At 35.4% G+C, this 19,996-nt stretch overlaps 1 protein-coding gene across 1 annotated transcript in view; it reads right to left on the bottom strand.

The window, feature by feature from the left end:
* Positions 1-19,647, bottom strand: part of NBDY (negative regulator of P-body association) — a 128,797-nt gene extending 109,150 nt beyond the window's left edge. The window contains exons 1-2 of the mRNA XM_032266093.1: positions 19,282-19,647; positions 16,193-16,329 (exon numbers count right to left, since the gene is read on the bottom strand). Coding sequence (XP_032121984.1) covers positions 19,311-19,517 — 207 coding nt within the window. The 5' untranslated portion in view covers positions 19,518-19,647 and the 3' untranslated portion in view covers positions 16,193-16,329; positions 19,282-19,310. The remainder of the gene's footprint in view (positions 1-16,192; positions 16,330-19,281) is intronic.
* Positions 19,648-19,996: the final 349 nt, after the last annotated feature.

Genomic DNA, 19,996 nt, shown 5'->3' with positions numbered 1-19,996 from the left:
AGGTGGTTTCATTATCCATTTACTCTGTTGAGCTGTAATGATAGATTATGCAGGTTCATGGTCTTCCAAGTTAGAAAGAACATAAAATTTATAATCTGAACTTCCATCCAAGATGAGGGTGGCCATAATAAGAGAAGTAAAATGTTTCTTAAAAATTAGGTTCATACTGAGAAAGTTTATCAGGTTACTGGACTCCTTTGCCATTTTTTTAACTATGAAAAAATGATAGTTTTCATATTCTATAATAAACTATCACCAGAGCCTGCTTCATATAGATAATTTTTATGGAGAAGAAACTGAATTAGGAGAATGTGTTCATGTGAAAGATACAGTGAAGGATAAGTTGATAGGATGTCTGGGAATTTGCTTCAAAATAGGCTGGGGAGGAAAAATGGCAGGGGGCAGGAGTAGGAGAAATAAAATAAAACATGATTGGCCATGAACAGACAATTGTTGAAATGGAATTGGTTTTATTACAGTGTTCTTACTATACTTCTATAAAATTGAAGTTTTCCATAATAAAGTTTTTCTTTATTAAGAAAAAAAAAAAAAAAGAAAATATCTCACACCAATCAAAATGGCTCTATAAAAAGACAAAGAACAATAGCTACTGGTGAGGCTATGGAGGAAAGGGAACACTTATACATTGTTGGTGTGAATGCAAATTAGTTCAGCCATGGTGGAAAGCAGTTTAAATTTCTCAAAGAACTTAAAACAGAGCTACCAATCAATCCAAAAATCACATTACTGTATACATAATCAATAAGTAGATCGTTATACCAAAAAGACACAAGCACTCATATGTTTACTACTGTACTAATCACAATAGCAAAGACCTAGGTGTCCATTAAAAAAATCAAGCTAGCTGTACAATAGTGGTAGACCAGATAAAGAAAATGTTTCATTTACACCATGGAATACTATGCAGCCACAGAAATCAATGAAACCATGTCCTTTGCAGCAATATGGACGGAGCTGGAGGTCATAATTCTAAATGAATTAATGCAGAAACAGAAAACTTAATACCGCATGTTCTCACTTATAAGTGGGATCTAAACATTGAGCACATATGGATATAAACATGGGAGCAATAAACATTGCAGATTACTGAGGGGGAGGGAGGGGGTGCCAGTGCAATAGGTCCCCGTAATGAACCTGCCTATGTAGCCCCTACAAGTAAAATGAAAGTTTAAATTTTAAAAACCGGACATATCCTATCATTCCATTTATATAAAGTTCAAAAATAGGTGAAACTAATTAATGTTAACAGAAATTAGAATAGTGGTTACATTTTGTGGATGTTAACTTGAAAAGGACACAAATGTGCTTTTTAGGGGATATTGGAAATGTTCTATATTTTGATCTAGGTGTTGATTACACTAGTATATATGTACAAATTCATTGAGCTACATGCTTAAGATTTATGTACTTTACTATGAATTATTCCACAATGAAAAGCAAAAACCTAAAAACAAACCAAATAACTTCGGTTGTGCGTTTTCATTCTTTTTTAAATTCCTAATCAACTAGATGAAAGGTACTACACTGAGAATTCAACGTACATTCACCAAGTCATTGTTTGACATGTGCAATAATAGACAAATACCAGGCACAGAAATGGTAAAGACGAATCTGCATGAAATAATAACATGTTCAAGAAAACCCTAGCGGCACATAAAATACAAAAAAAAAGTTGTGTGAGTTTGAGATGATATGTAGGAATAGGCGGCAATAGATAAGGCTTGAGTAAGAGGTGTGTCACACAGAATCTTTCTGGTCATGCTAAGCCTTTAGATGTTATCATAGAAAGCAAGAAATCATTAAAGGATTTTCATAGAAAGCAAAAAAAAAAATCATTAAAGGATTTTAAGTAGGGGAGCAATGTGATCAGATATTTTTTTTAGAGGCCATTCTAAAGGTTGTGCCAAAAGTCACTAGGCAGTACAGGAGGCAGGGGATCAGTTAGAAAAATATCATTGTCGTTCAGGAGAAAAACGGTGGTGCTCCAAACCAGGGCATGGGACTAGAGTTTTGGAAATGAAAAACAGAATTAAAAATCATGGGACATTTTGAAGAAATAACCATTATGACTTGGTGACAGATTAAAAAGTGGAGGTAAGAGAGAGAGAATAAATGTGACATATGCCCTAGTTTTTGCCTTAGGAGTACTGGTACCAACAATAAAGAATAAAGAATAAAGAGGTTTGTGGTGCTGCTGGTAGGGTGATGAAGTGTTCAGTTTTGGTTACATTCAGTTTAAGGTGATAAGGCAATCACAGAGAAAGAGTTAGCAGGCAGATGGCTACATGAGTTTGAGCCTGGCATAAAGCCTGTACTAGAAATACAGATTTGGAAGTCATCAGCATATATCTTTTTTATTTAACCCAGGGCAGTGGGTGAGATTGTCAAGCAGAAGTGAGAATTGAAATAGGAAGATTCAGGAACCACTCAATTTAAGGATCTAGGCCAAGGAGGTATTGGGAAAAAGATAGTTAGAAACAATGGCCAAATATGTAAAAGGAGAACAAGAAGAGAAGTATGTTGCAGAAAGGAAGAAAGCAGAGAGTTTTAAACATTACGGAAGGATCAAGATAAAGCCGGAAATCTAGTCATTGGATTTGGGAATTAGAGCTATGGTAACCTCTACCACAAAGCACAATGCATTAGCCATTGTCACAAATCTCTTCATTGTTGTTTAAAACATCAGCATTTACACTCATTCTTATCCTATTTCTCCTGTGCCAATGGTTTCCAATTCTATATGGCTCCCTTTCTTAAATATTTTAATGCTTACTGTATTATATTAAAATAAAAATTTCAAAAAAATCAATTTCTATAATATGAAATAGAAATGAGAAAGTAAATTCTAATAAAATATAATGCATTTTAAGATGTAAATGTGCAGCTGGGCACAGGAGGTTCATGCCTGTAATCCTAGGACTTTGGGAGGCAGAGTCGGGCGGATCATTTAAGCTCAGGAGTTTGAGATCAGCCTGGATAATATGTAGAAGCACCATTTCTACAAACAATCCAAAAATTAGCTGGGCATGATGGCATATGCCTGTGGTCTCAGCTACTTGGGGGCTTGAGGCAGGAGGCTCGCTAGAACCCAGGAGGTCAAGGCTGTGGTGAGCTGGGATTCTGACACCGAACTCCAGCCTAGGTGTCAGAGTGAGTAAATGCGGGGACATGACAACACTAGAAAACAATGAATTATGCAAAAAATATACAGAGAATGCCTATAAATGTGGCAGCTACAATTATTGACTGATGCATGTGTAATATCTGGATTTCAAATATCCAAGAGCAGCATTTTTGTAGGTATCACGATTTTCCAAAATGATAAACATTCTTGATAAGTTCTAAATAAAACAAAGGTTTTTACTTTGGATTACATGGTAGTTGCACTCCTGGAAAAGTCACTGTATATCAAAACTTGCTTATTTATATATAAAACGGAGTTCAATTCAAAGTCTAGATGAACATAAATAGGATTTTCACCTATGTGAACATCCAATGATACGTTCAAAAGTTGTATGGAATATAGAAAATTTCTTTGTGCAAACTGTCTTGCATACTGCAGGTTATTTAGCAATATTGACCCTCCCCACAATATGTCAGGAAGCCCTTCAATAATCATTATCTTAAATGCCTTTCACAAACTTTCCAATCACCATCTCAGGAATATACTACCTCCACTGAGTACCAATACCTTAGTCTCATCCAAAGAAGGAAACAAGTCCTTCTCTTGGTACTGCATCCTCTCTAACAACTAGGCCTATTTATTTTCTTTCTCAGTAACTTTGAACTCTCCTCTCCTATTTCATCCGTCTCTACCCCTTTTCTTGTTACTTTAAGTCAATAAAATTGTGCAAGTTCATATCACTATTTTTTAATACTCCCTTGGCTCTTAATCTTCTTGTTATTTAATTATAAAGTATTGTCCAATTTTTATCCTCCATTCTCATCCCATCTCCTATGTATGAGTGGGCTATGCCAGCTACCCTCAACTTGGCACTTCCTAGTAATTCTTCAACTCACTGTAATCTGGCCTCTGCTCTCACAATACGGAAAACATTACTGCTAAATTCACCAATAAGCTTAATTTACACATTAATGAATATTTTTCAGTACTGAACCCTCTAATGTGTATGATGCTGCTGTTCACTGTATTTTTCTTAATCAGGGTATCAAACTCTTTCAGGTTTCCCCCTCATCCTATTACTCCTTTATCTGTTCTTCTTTCTCTAGATAATCCTTAAATGTTAGAGGTCTCCAGAATTTCCTTCTCACTCCATAACTTTTCTCAAAAATACCTTCTTCTAGATTATTTAATTTACTCCCCTGGTTTTATCTGTTACCTTTATGTTGATGGTTTCCTAAATCTACTTATATGGACAACACTTCTCTTGCAATCTCAGATCTTTATCTGTTTGCCAGGAACCTCCATCTAGGTATCTTAACGAAAACGTTGAAAACCTGCTCTTCCTCCTGTATTCTATAACTCAGTTAGTGATTTCACTTAATACTCAAGCCACAAACTTGAGAACCACCTTCTATTGTTCTGTTTTCCTCTACATCCCATCTGTGATTGTCTTTTGATACGTCAATTTGGATAGGCTAGAGGCCCCAGTTGTTCAATTTAACTAGGTTTTGCTGTGAAGTTATTTTGTAGATGTGATTACTGTCTATAATCAGTTAACTTTAAGAAGATTATCCTAAATAATCTGGGTAGATCTGATTCAATCAGCTGATAGACCTTAAGACCAGAGCTAAGGCCTCCCTGAAGAAATTTAACCTGAGGACATCAACTTCACCCCACGTCCGAGAGTTCCAATCTGTACTTCCTGAAAGCCCACTCCACAGATTTCAGACTTGCCTACATAGCCCCCACAAGCCAATTCTTTACAATACATTTATTAATATATATCTCCTACTGGTTCTATTTCTCTGGTTGAATCCTGATTGATATACCATCTCATCAATAATATTTCAAAAGCCTTTCTCACATCTACTCATCTGTGTTCCATCCCAACTACCATGGGCTGAGTTTAGGCCTTCATCACTTTTTGTCAGGATTTTCATACAAGCATCTCAAATGATCTTCTCTCCCCAATTTTGTTCTACTATACTATCCTCCACATGGCCATCAGTATGATCTATGTAAAATATAAATGTGAACACAGCATGCTCCTTCAAGATTGTCAGTGACTTCCCATCTCCCACAGATCGATCTTGAGCCTTTGTAGCATGGCACACAAAGTTCATGTTTATGGTTCAGCTTGCTGATCTAGCTCCATCTCTCCACTCCGGGAAAGCTACCTACCATACATCTCCACGGCCTCCCCAAAGAAGCCTATCTTTAGCTCTGTAACTTTTGTCATTATTTTCTCACTGCTTGAAGTTCTTTATCCATCTACAATCATCCATCCTTACTTAATACCTCACTCCATTTCAAAGACCGAGCTTAGTTACTGATTGATACAGGAGGCCATTTCTGGCTCTTCTAGTCTTGCTCATATGCCTTCTTATATTCTCTTATAGAACTCTGTGCCAATATCTATCTACAGAACTTACCAAACCAGTTTCTGAACTCCTTGGTGAGTTAGATGTTATATTTTTATCACTTTGGCACAAAAAAATGCCTGGAATTTAATACATGCTCAACTTAATAGGCATTCTTTAATATTTGTGTTTGTTGAATAAAAGAATGGATGAATCATACACTGGGTGTCAGGTTTTGGCTTGCTGCTATAATAAAATCTGTGGTAGACAAAATGATGGCCACCCAAAGATGTCCATACTACAATTCCAAGATTCCATGACTATGTTATTTTACAAGGCAAAAGGAACTTTACTAATATGATTAAGTTAGGGATCTTGAGATGGGGGAGAATATTCTGAATTATTTGGGTGGGCATACTCTAATAATTTCATGTGTCTTTAAAAGCAGAGGACCTTTCCCCAGCTGAGTCAGTGAAAGATGTAATGACAAAATAAAATGGAGAAATTCTAAGTATGAGAGGGACTCAATCTGCCATAGTTGGCTTTGAAGATGAAGGAAGGAGATTACAATCTAAGGAATACAGGTGACCTCTAGAAGTTAGGAGCAGCTCTCAGCTGACAGCCAGCAAGAAAGGGATCTAAGATCTACAGTGGCAAGGAACTGAATTCTGCCAATAACCAAAAGGGCAGTACACCGATTCCCCTCTAGAGCCTCTAGAAAGGAATGCAGTCAGCCAACAGCTTGACTTCTCATCAGGTCTAATGAGACCCGTAACAGACTTCTGGCCTATAACTATAAGATAACAAATATGTGGTTTTAAATTTCTAAATTTGCAATCAATTTCTTATGGTAGAAACATAAAACTAATACAGAGTCCATGCAATAAAATCTGGTTTATTTTCCCAAAGAGACAAAAGACCTAGATGCTATGATAACATGTGAGGAGCTAAGATTATCAGGAGAGGAAGTTGATCATATCATAATTGCCTCTTAATAATGATCAATATAGAGTAGTATGAGAAAGTCCTTATAAAATGAGAGGGGAAAAAGTGACCAAGTCATAGGAAAAAGTACTTAAGGAGGCTATAGATGAAGCTGCTGAAAAAAACCTTTATTTCCTATTGAGTTGATTGTGGAAGTTTGTGAGACAGACGAGTTGGACTAACTAAATGCTCTGAGGTAGCAAAATATAATGGCAGAATAGATATAAAAACTCCTCTTAATGCTGAGCATTTCTGGAAACAGGTAACCTAGACAGGGAATATGGGGCAAATTATAAACCATAATTTCACCTGTGTCCAAAAAAGTAACTTTCTTAAGGGGGAAGTAAAAATACCCACCCAGCTATCCATGTAGTCTTCTTGCTAAAAATGCTTACACTAATCATGGGAAAACAGTTAGACATACTTCATATTATGAGACATATAGAGGACAACTACCTGGACTCATCAAAAATGCCAATGTCCCAAAAACATACAAGAAAAAAAAAGAGAGTGTTATTCTAGATTTTAAAAGGCTAAAGGAGCATGACAACTAAATACAATGCATGACCCTTGACTGGATTTTGGACCAAAACAAATAAAAATCTATAAAGGATATTGTTAGGAAAATTGTGGGAACTTGATATGGGTAGTATATTAGACAATAGTATTGTATCAATGTTAAGTTTCTCTGGGTGTAATAGTAATTTAATTGTTCTTAAGAGATATATGATTTAGTGTATAGAGTTGAAATGTCATGATATCTGCAATTTACTTTCAAATGGCTCAGCAAAAAATGTGTATATGTATACAGTATTTAGAAAGACAGATAAGCCGTATGTAGCCAAATTGATGCACTGATGAATCTAAAGTAGTCCCCTCTTATCCACAGTTTCAGTTACCCATGATTAACTGCAATCTGAAAATATTAAATGGAAAATTCCATAAAAAATTTGTAAAAGTTTTACATTTCACATCATTTTGAGTAGTGTGAAGAAATCTCATGTATGCTCCAGATGTGAATCAGCCCTTTGTCCAGCACATCAATGCTGTATTCCTCACCTGCCTATCAGTCACTTGCTAGCCATCCTGGTTATCCAATAAACTGTTGCAGTCTCACAGTGCTTACGTTCAAATAATCCTTATTTTACTTAATAGTAGCTCCAAAGTGCAAGAGTAATAATGCTGGCAATTCACATATTCTAAAAAGAAGCTGTAAAGTGCTTCCTTTAATTGAAAAGGAGAAAGTTTTCAATTTAATAAGGGAAGAAAAAAATCATATGTTGAAGTTGCTAAGACCTATGGTAAGAATGAGTCTTCTGTCCATGAAACTGTGAATATTGTAATCATTGTTCTATTTTATTAATATTGTTGTTAATCTTGTATTATGCCTAACTTATAGATTAAATCTTATCATACGTATGTATGTGTAGGAAAAAAACATAGTGTCTATAGGATTAATTACTCTTCATATCAGGCATCCACTGGGGGTTTTGGAACATATTCTCCTTGGATAAGAAGAGCACTACAGTACATGAAAGTTATCTTTTGACTATTCTGTAGAGTTTAAATTTTATAAAATAAAAAGAAAAAAATAATGTTTGGATATATGAAGCTTATCGTTAATACTAATTATAAATTCTACTGGTAAATTCACAAACAAACAAATCAATGCATTTATTTTTGGGCAGAACATGTTGGACTATAAATGTTCTCATAAAAGACAAAAAGATAAAAGAAAGAAAAAAGTGAGCAAGTAAAATCATGGAAAAAGAAATACCACCAAAAAAGTAAAGCCGGAGTGGCTATGTTAACAACAAATAAACATTGGACAGGTCTTCCAAACAGAAAATTAACAAAGAAACAGCAGACTTAAACTGTATTAGAGACCAAATGAACCTAAGAGATATTTACAGAACATTTCATCCAATGGCTGTGAATATACATTTTTTCCCTCAGCACATGGATCACTCTCTGAAGCAGGCCACGTTAGGTCACAATATAAGTCTTAAAACATTCAAATAAATGGAAATAATATTAAGCATCTTTGACCACAATGGAAGAAAAATAAAATCAATAACAAGAAGAAATTTGGAAACTATACAAATACCTGGAAATTGAACAATATGTTCCTGAATAAGCAGTGGGTCAGTGAAGAAACCAAGACGAAAATTTAAAAATTTCTTGAAACAAATTAATGGAAACACGACATACAAAAACTTATGTGATACAGCAAAAGCAGTACTAAGAGAGAAGTTTATAGCTATCAGTTCCTAAATCAAAAAAGAGGTAAACTTAAAGAACCTAATAATGAATCTTAAAGAATTAGAAAAGCAAGAGCAAACTAAACCCAAAATTAGAGGAATAAATAATAAACATCAGAGCAAAAATAAATGAAATTGGAATGAAGGAAACAATATAAAATAAAATAAATAAGTAAATAAAATAAAAAGTTGGTGTTCTGAAAAGTTAAACAAAATAGAAAAACTTTTAGCCAGACTAAGAAAAAAAGATGGAAGATCCAAGTAAATAAAACTGGAGATGAAAAAGGAGACATTACAACTGATACTGCAGAAATTCAAAGGATCATTAGTGGCAACTATGAGCAACTATATGCCAATAAAGTGGAAAATCTAGACTAAATAGAGAAACTCCTTTACACATATGACATATCAAGACTGAACCATGAAGATAATCCAAAACCTGAAAAGACCAATAACAAGTAACAAGATTAAAGCCATAATAAAAAGTATTCCAGTAAAGAAAAGCCTGTGACCCAATGGTTTTACTGCTGAATTCTAACAAGTATTTAAAGAAGAACTAATACCAATCCTACTCAAACTATTCTGAAAAATACAGGAGGAAGGGATATTTCCAAACTCATTCCACGAGGTATGATACCAAAATCAGACAAAAACAAATAAAAAGAAAAAATATTATCTCTGATAAATACTGATGCAAAAATCCTCAACAAATTACTAGCAAACGAATTCAACAACATATTACAAAGATCATTCATGATGATCAAGTGAGATTTACCCCTGGGATGGAAGGATGGTTCAACAATAGTGATACATAATATCAACAGAATGAAGGATTAAAACCATATGGTCATTTCACTTGATGCTGAAAAAACACTGGATGAAGTTCAACATGCTTTCATGATAAAAACCTTCAAAAATCGGTATAGAAGGAACATGCCTCAACGTAATAAAACCCATATATAACAGACCCACAGCTAGTATCATACCAAATGGGGAAAAACTGAAAGCCTTTCCTCTAAGATCTGAAACATGACAAGGATACCCATTGTCACTGTTGTTATTTAACATAGTACTGCAAGTCCTAGTTAAAGCAATCAGACAAGAGAAAGAAATTAAGGGCATCCAAATTGGAAAGGAAGAAGTCAAATTACCCTTGTTTTCAGAGGATCTGATCTTGTGTTTGGAAAAGCATAAAGACTTCACAAAAAAAAACCATAAGAACTGATAAATTCAGTAAAGTTGCAGGATACAAAATCAACATACAAAAATCGGTAGCATGTCTGTATGCCAACAGTGACTAATCTGTAAAAAAATTTAAAAATAATTCCACATAATAGCCAAACATAAAATTAAATACCTAGTAATTAACCAAAGAAGTGGGAGATCTCTATAATAAAAACTGTAGAACACTAATGAAAGAAATTGAAGAGGACACCAAAATATGGAAAGATAGTCCACATTAATGGATTGAAAGAATCAATATTGTTAAAACGTCCATACTACGAAAAGCAATCTACAGATTCAATGCAATACTTATCAAAATACAAAAATCGTTCTTCACAGAAATAGAAAAAAAAAAAATCCTAAAAATTTATATGGAGCCACAAAAGACCCAGAATGGCCAAAGCTATCTTAAGCAAAATGAACAAAACTGGAGGAATCATAGTACCTGACTTCAAATTATGCTACAGAACTACAGTAATCAAAATAGCATGGTATTGTCATAAAAACAGACACATAGAACAATGGAAAATAATTGAGAACCCAGAAACAAATCCGCACACCTAAAGAACTCATTTTCCACAAAGGTGCCAAGAACATACACTGTGGAAAAGACAGTCTCTTCAATAAATGGTGCTGGGAAAACTGGATATCCATATGCAGAAAAATGAAACTAGATAGATATTTCTTGCCATATACAAAAATCAAATAAAATGTGTTAAAAATTTAAGACTAAGACCTCAAACTATGAAACTACAACAAGAAAATATGGGAAAAATTTCCAGGACATAGGTCTGGGCAAAAAATTCTTCAGTAATACCCCACAAGCATAGGCAATCAAAACAAGAATGAACAAATGGGATCACATCAAGTAAAAAAGCTTCTACACAGCAAAGAATACAGTCTACAAAGTGAAGGTGCAATGGGAAAAAATATTTGCAAACTCCCCTTTTGACAAAAAATTAATAACCAAAATATGTAAGGAGCTTAAACAACTCAAGAGAAAAAAATCAAATAATTTGATCAAAATTGAGACAAAGATTTGAACAGACATTTTTCAAAAGAAGATACATAAATGCCAAACAAGCATGTGAAAAAGTGCTTAATGTAGTTGATTATCAGGGAAATACAACCAAAACTACAATGGGATATTATCTCATTTCAATTAAAATGACTTATATCCAAGTGACAGGCAATAACAAATGCTGTTGAGAATGTGGAGAAGAGGGATTGCTTGCACACTGTTGGTGGGAATGTAAATTAGTACAACCACAATGGAGAACAATTTGGAGATTCCTTAAAAAAGTAAAAATTGACCTACCATATGATCCAGCAATTCCACCACTGGGTATATACCCCAAACAAAGGAAATCAGTATATGAAAAAGATATCTACACTTCCATGTTTGTTGCAGCACTGTTTGCAATAGTTGAGATTTGGGAGCAACCTAAGTGTTCATCAACAGACATATGAATGAAGAAAACATGGTACATATACACAGTGAAGTAATAATCAGTCATAAAAAAAGAATGAGATCCAGTCTTCTGCAATAGCATGGATGGAACCGGAGATCATTATGTTAAGTGAAATGAGCCAGGCACAGAAAGACAAACGTCACATGTTCTCACTTATTTGTGGAATCTAAAAATCAAAACAATTGAACTCATGGAGACAGAGATTAGAAGTATGGTTACCAGAGGCGGGGAAGGGTAATAGATGATGGAGAAGAGTGGGGATGGTTAATGGGTACAAAGAAAGAATGAATAAGGTCTATTATTTGATAGGACAACAGGGTGACTGTAGTCAATAAGAATATAACTGTATATTTTGCAATAACTAAAAGAGTATAATTAAATTGTCTGTAACAAAAGGATAGATACCTGAAATGATGGACACCCCATTGTACATGATGTGATTATTACACTTTGCATGTATGTATCAAAACATCTCATATGCTCCATAAATATATACACCTACTAGGTACCCAGAAAAATTTTAAAAATTTAAAAAGACTCAGCAAACACAAAAAAATTACATTCAAAAAGACAAAAAGGGTTCATAAGATTATAAAATATGTATCTAGTCTAGACTTGTATGTACATCCTAACAATGCCTCAAGTATACAAAGCAAAAATTGTCAAAAGTATAAGAATTTGACAAATCCACAATTACAGTGGAAGATTATAACTCTCTCGGTAACTGATAGGTCCAGCAAACAAAAAAATTAGAGAAAATTTAAACAACATAATTAAATTTAATTAACAGAACACTACATGCAAAAATTAGATACACAATCCTACCAGGCACACATAAAACACTAGTTGATCATGTTCTCTAAGACATAAAGCAAGTTTCAACAAACTCTAAATAATCATTATCATATAAACAATATTGTCTCTTAAATGGAAAACAGTAACAAAATATTAAGCTAAAAAACAGCCATATACCATGACTTAGTTTCTAAATACTGTCTCCTTTAACGATAACAGAGGTCTGTAGAGAAATGAGTAATGGGGTAGGAAGTACACAACAAGCCTGAAAGTAAGGAAGTAAAGAAATTTTAAAGTAAGTAAAAATATGTGTTGAACAATGATGAGACATGTCAAAAGACAGGAGAGCCAACTTTAATGGGCAGCCACTCACTAAAACAGAGACAATTCGAGCATTAAAATAAATAACAATAGGGTATTTAAAAAATAAAGTAAAAGTCTACGTGCCCAAACTAATAAATAAATAAATGGAGAAAAACCTTTACCTTGATGTAGAATATAAACTAATAAATGTAGTAAAAATGATGGAGTTTGAAAATTACCATTTTGCATTCATCATAGTAATATCTGATTCAGTAAAGAAATATCAATGGATTTGAAAACTAGTGGATGATAGTATAATGAGGAACAGGATAGGTACATAGTCTCAAAGTATTCCCAGCAAAATCATTAATTATAAAAAGGAAAATGATAATTGTAAAGTGGATTAATCTAGCAACTATTCACAATGTTAACTAAGTAATCAAAGTTAACTTTATTCCTAAGGGGTCAAACCAGCATCATGTGCCACCAATATGATGTCCTGAGAAGAACACATTACTCCTTTGGTGTTTTTGCTCATATGCATACTCTAAATATAATAATGGGGATATGGCACACAAATTTACATTGAAGGACATTCTATGAAATAAGTGTCCTATATTTACACAACTATCAATTGTTGATGTGTGATATTGTGATATATATATATATATATATAGGTTTTTGTCCATGGTTCCTGGCTCATAACTCCCAAAGCTCTTGTAATTTCCTAAGTGACTAAAACAATAGGCATATATTTTGTTTAAGTATTTGGTCTTTTGTCTTTGGTTCCTGAAGCAGCTTTGAAACAGCTTCAGAGAAATAAAGGTGAGAGACAGTCAGAGTGTGTGTGTGTGTGTGTGTGTGTGTGTGTGTGTGTGTAATGTATCTGTGTGTGGATATGTGTATACATATGTATAATGTTGGAGCATTTTAGGCTTCCGAAATCAGAATCTCTTTTTGACTTTCTCCGGCCCCCTTTCACCTTCTTTTCTTTCTCCCGAAGGCAAGCCATAGAAACTAAAAATACACTCTAAACTTCACCTGGCTTTCTGTCTTGGAGCTGGCCATGAAGTAATTCTCTGACCTACCTAGTTTGACTATGGGTCATAAGACTCCCATTTCAGAAAGAGTCCTGCCCCATACCCAGGAGGAAGGAACGCTGCACAAAGAAGCTAAGAAGAATCTGAATAGGCAAGGCTTGCTGAGTTTCTCCATTGAATCTATTGGTATTAGATCATACCCTTTTAGTCCAATCACATTTCTACATGGTTTTCCATGCTTCAATAATGCCAATCGAATGAAGTCTTCATAAAAAGCACAAGAGGACTAAGTACAGCTGAATTTGTGGAGGCTTATAGAAGGATGAACAAGAACTCATCCACATGCCGGGAGGGTGGCATACCCCAACTCCACAGGAATGGAAGCTCCTGTGCTCAATACCCTTCTAGACCTCACTACATGCATCTCTTCATCTGGCTGTTTATTTGTAGCCCTTAAAACATCCTTTATGAATAAATAGGTACATGCAAGTAAGTGTTTCCCTGAGTTCTGTGTGTTGTTCTAGCAAATTATGTGAGCCTGAAAAGAGAGGTTATGGGAACTCTAACTTGAAGCTGGTCAGTTAAAAGTTCCAAAGGCCCAGAATTGAAACTGATGTCTACAGTTGGGGCAGTCTCGTGGGACTATGCCCTCAATCTGTGGGATCTGATACTTTCTTCAGGGAGATAGCTTCAGAATTGAATTGGATTGGAGCACACCAAGCTGGTGTCCACTGTAGAATTGTTTACTTGCCTGTTGGTGAGAAGAAATCCCAATATATTTGGCCAAAAGTTTTCTGTGTTGGTTGTTGTCGTGCAAGAGCCAAAGAAAACCTGTTTTTTTTCCACACAATCAGTGTCAGAAGTGGGGTTGTGAGAATATAATGAGAGAAACTGAATTTGTTTTTCTACACACATAAAAGACAAAGAAAGGTCAAGGAACTTTTCTATATTAAAAACTGGAGAGGCATGACACTAAATGTAATGCATCATCTTGGATTAGCACTTTGAACAAGGAAAGAAAATAACGATAAAAGACATTATTGGGACAACTGGTAACATCAGAATATGGATTAGATTATAATATCAGAGCAATATCAAATTTCTTGATTGTGACACGTTTACTGAGAATGTATGAGGAAATCATCATTCTGAAGAAATAAACACTGACATATTAAGAAGGAGAAGGATTTGACATTTGGCAAATATTTTGACATTTGGCAAATTACTGTTTGCAAATACTGTCAAATAGGAGAGGGAGAAGGAGAGGAAGAGAAAAACAGAATGATAAGGCAAATGTGATAAAGTGTTAATTGGTGAATGTGGGTAAAGGGTATTATGGGAGTTCTTGTAATATTCCCAGTTTTTCAAGTGTGAAATTAAATAAAAATTTTAAAAACATAAGTATAAAATTCAACAATAACATCAATAAATATCAGAACCATGCTTTTGCTATGTATTTAATGAAAGAAAATGTTTTATATTGCCAAACTCTGTTGGGAAGAGCAGCCAATGTATAATTTTGTATCTTGTTATACGAAGGATTAAAAAAATTTAAAGCAGAAAAAAAGATAAACTAGAATGAGGTTAATGATTTCATAATACAATTTTTTAAAAAGGAATCCCATATGGTTAGAAATTTAAAAAAAAAAACCATGGGTCAAAAAATCGTAAGAGAAATTTAAAAATAATATTGAATGATAAAAATACTATATATAAAAACCTGTGAACTATTTCTAAGGTGGTAGAAGAAATGTATAGTTCTAAATTCTTATCTTACAGAAGAACATTGAAAATTAAGAAGCTAAAGATCTAACTCAATCAATTAGAGAGAAAGCAACAAAAGAAGAATGTTCAAAATAAAAAAATAAAATTTATTAAAATAGAAAACAAAATATCCAATGGTGAGGCTTGATGAAAGCAAAAGCAAGAAATATATTAGAAAATTGATTATTGTAATTTATCACATGGTCACACTGTGATATTAATGTCAATACATATAGATGGGAAGAAACTTCATAATATTTGTAATAAAAACTCTCAGCAGATTAGGAATATAAGGAAACTTCCCTAACTTGAGAAAGACAATCTACTAAAAAAAGTGAAACTTTTGTAGAATTTCGGAACAAAATAAGGAAATCCTCCACCAATGCTCTTGTTCCTCTTTGAACTAAGGATCCTAGCTAGCACAGTAATACAAGCTAAAGAAATATTGGAAAGAAACTGTCATTATTCAAAATACAATTAACAGATAATCCAAGAAAATCTATAAATTATTAGAATAAACAGAATTCAAGAAGGCTACAGAATATAAAATCAGTATACAAAAATGTCAATCATGTTCCCATTTACCATAAATAATTAGAAAATGTAGTTAAAAAGATGATATATTTCACAGTGATAATATAAACTATAAGGTAATTATAAATGAATCTAACAAAACATTTCTTTAGATTACATTATTATGAGTATGTTTTCATATAATGTAGAATGTAGTTTCAATTTTATCATTTGCTGCTATCTTTTTGTGTTTTGTTTGGCTACTTTTTAATGTGTCAAAACCAACTTTTTTCCTCCTCCTCCTTTTAATAGTTTTTGGTAAAGAGATTACCTTAAGAAGCACAACTTCCAGGTGCAGGACATCAGAAAAAGCAGGGTAGCATTGTAAATAATCTTCATTGCTTTCACCAAGTGAACTATTACGTGAATGCACCAGGGAAATGGAGTCATACTGCAATCCCTCAAAGACTGAAAAATAGTAAAAAAATATTGTGACATCCTTTTTTTTCTGTTTCTGTCCATCTCTCTGTCTCCTGGTCTCCTCAAGTCATTATCCTTTCCCTGCCACAATTTCAATGATATATTTCTATAAAACAGTTGTATACATAGTATTAGAAGGGATGTATTACATAGCAGTTTAGAGCATGAACTCGAATCAAATGTTCTGGGTTCAAAGCTCAGCTCAGCCACTTCGTGCTGTGTAACTTGTGGCAACTCATATAACTTCCCTTGGCCTATACAAACTTCTCTAGTAGAGTTGTGATTACATAAATTATAACATGCAAAGCCCTTTAGATAACTGGCACATAGACTGGCACTGGGCATGGTGACTCACGCCTGCAATCCTAGCACTTTGAGAGGCAGAGGCGGGCAGATCACGAGGTTAGGTGATCAAGACCATCCTGGCCAACATGATGAAACACTGTCTCTACTAAAAATACAAAAATTAGCTGGGTGTGGTGGCGCGCGCCTGTAGTCCCAGCTACTCAGGAGGCTATGGCAGGAGAATCACTTGAACCCGTGAGGCAGAGGCTGCAGTGAGCCAAGATTGCACCACTGCACTCTAGTCTGGGCGACAGAGTAAGTCTCTGTCTCAGGAAAAAAAAAAAAAAAAAAAAAAAAAGAAAGAAAGAAGATAAAATTGGCACATAAATCTTTAGTAAATATTGGCTATTATTACAATTTTCAGTGACTTGAATCACTTGGGGGGATATTATGTAGCTCTTGCACTTCCTGTTTTGCTCTTTTTCCTTCCTTCCTTCCTTCCTTCTTTCTCTCTCTCTCTCCTCTCTCTCTGTCTCTTTCTTTCTTTTTCTTTCTTTTTTTTTTTTTTTTTTTTCCGGAGTCCTGCTCTGTCTCCCAGGCTGGAGTGCAGTGGCATGATCTCAGCTCACTGCAACCTCCACTTCCCAGGTTCAATACATTCTCCTGCCTCAGCCTCCCGAGTAGCTGGGATTACAGGTGCCCACCACCATTCCTGGCTAATTTTTTTTTGCAGTTTTAGTAAAGACAGGATTTCGCCATGTTGGCCAGGCTGTTCTCGAACTCCTGACCTCAGGTAATCCACCAGCCTTAGCCTCCCAAAGTGCTAGGATTATAGGCGTGAGTCACCGCGCCCGGCTGCTCTTTTGTTTTCTGTCTCCGAAATATTCACCCTCCACCCTGCAACCCCTCCACTCCACTACCCCTTTGAATAAAGGTAAACAAGTGAGATAGAAGTAAAGCTGTATGGAATGACAGGGAGATGCTTTCAAGTAAAATAGACCTCATTCTTTTTCTATGCATTACCACCAAACCCAATGTCTATAACTTCTTTGGTGACCAATGTTGTCCCATCATTCATTGATTTATTTATTCAAAATATCTGTTTCACTCCTATTATGTACTAGGCACTGCCTTGGCCATCCATCCCCTACAGCTCTCAGAATAATTTCTACCCATTGCAAGGGCTTCATAAAGGTTTACTGCACAAATGATGCTTCTTTCCTTTGGATAAAAAGTATCTATAAAATTTGTGTCAGATTCAGTTTTATTTTTTGCATTCTATAAAGTTCATCCAAATTAATATCAGAGGTTGCTTTTCTGATAGTAAGAACTGGGATCTTAAAATACAAATAGTATCACTTGCTGGATATTGGAATGAATTATATGCTCAGCATAACATTTAAGGCCCTGAAGCACTTTATCTTCCCCTCCTGGTCCTTATAGATTCAAAATTCAAAATTACAGCCAAGCTGTTTCCAGAAGAACTCTGCCTTTTGTTCTGGAAAGCCTCGGCCTGGAAAACATTCCCTGCCCCTCCACATGGCATATGTCACTCACCCTTTAAGGCCCACCCAAAGTTCCTCCTTCCTTTTTTTTTTTTTTTTTTTTTTTTTTTTGAGACGTAGTTTTTGCTATTGTTGCCCAGGCTGAAGAGCAATGGCGCAGTCTCAGCTCACTGCAACCTCTGCCTTCCAGGTTCAAGCGATCGTCCTGCCATAGCCTCCAGAGTTGCTGGGATTACAGGCGTCCACCATCATGCCCGGCTAATTTTTGTAACTTTAGTAGAGACGGAGTTTCACCATGTTGGCCAGGCTAGTTTCGAACTCCTGACCTGATCTGCTCACCTCGGCCTCCCAAAGGGCTGGGATTATAGGCCTGCACCACCACGCCTGCCCCCCACTCTTTTTTTTTGTCGTTGATGGCTCATGATTACTACCAGGCAGTGACTTGGTCCATCCTCCACGCTTCCTGAATACCTTGAACAAGCAAATGTTATGGCACTTGGATTTGACTAACACATTGTAGCTTAAAATATATATATAATTAACTCTCCTGCCTTACACAGAGAAAGACGTACACTTCTGAAGGCTCACCTTACACTTCCCTCTGTTAACACAGTTCTGGACATGGGTGCTTGTTATTGGTCTTGAACCAGGCATTTTTTTTAAAATAAAAAATTTTTCAAATGCACGCAAAAGATGCTTGTTTCAATAGATGCTTGTTATTGGTCTTGAACCAGGCATTTTTTTAAAATAAAAATTTTTCAAATGCACGCAAAAGTGAAGAGAATAGTATAATAAATTCCCACAAATACATCACCCAGCTTTAAATTATCAACTCATGAACATTTTTATTATACCTTCCCTCCACCTTGGCACCAATGAATTACTTTCAAACAAATCAAAAGATTCAAGTCTATGTCTTAGAAAATATAACTACAATTACTTCATCTAAAATATTAAAAATAATTATTTAATGTCATTAAATATGCATCATTTCATTCAAGCATATTTTGTGAAAGAGCTGCTTAATGCCTGCATGTTATTTCTTCTATTTTGAAATCGTGGAAAGAACAGGGAAAAGGAGAAGGAGATCTTTGAGAATGCATAATAAGTTTCAAAGAGCCTAGGTGTCCTAGATGAGAAAGAATCTGACCTGGTTTGGGGTGGGAGAGATTTATTTCTCTACTTCTCCGGAGGAGGAGGGTGCGACTTCAGGCCGGCTGATGGAGGAGGAGGTGCGGAGGGGAGAGTGGTACTACCTCCGTTGGGAGTTCCTTCTGGATAATCCCACCGCGGAGCTAGGAGGCAGCGCTTTTTTGGAGGCTTGGCTTCCCGTGTGTTTCCAGGTGGGAGAGTGGATCTCCCGGAGGCACAAGGTTGGTCTCCCATAAGGATTATAGAAACAGGGCGTCAGTTTTCTCCGGTGGGCCCTGGCAAAGCCAAGAGACCTGAGATGGCGGCGGGTCCCCTCCAGGCACTGAGCTGGCTTCCTCCTGTTTCGCTCTTACCGTATTTCCTGTATCCTGAGACGTACATCCCTTCTCCGCCTCCACCCCTCCTCCCTACCCCATCCGATGTTAACGTTTCTACTAGGATGGGTGTTAAAAAGCGAGGTCGTTATTTAATATAGTGTTTTTTTCATCGCGCCCCACCCCCACTAAATGTAAATAAATTTATGGAGAATTTAATATAATTTATGAAATTTTAAGATGAGAAGAAATTCAAGTTTATCTTTAAGTGGTAAACTCTGAATGGCTTATATGTGTGGGAGGGACGCGGGGGTGGGCGGTAACCAAAGAAGAGCTTTACAAGCCAGCTGCAGATGCACATCACAGATCTGTGAAACTAGCTACGACCATTTAAAAAGC

This window comes from Sapajus apella, unplaced genomic scaffold (assembly GCF_009761245.1).
Source record: "Sapajus apella isolate SASKATOON/1434 unplaced genomic scaffold, GSC_monkey_1.0 scaffold154, whole genome shotgun sequence".
NCBI lineage: Eukaryota > Metazoa > Chordata > Mammalia > Primates > Cebidae > Sapajus > Sapajus apella.
This window is presented reverse-complemented; position numbering and strand designations above follow the sequence as displayed.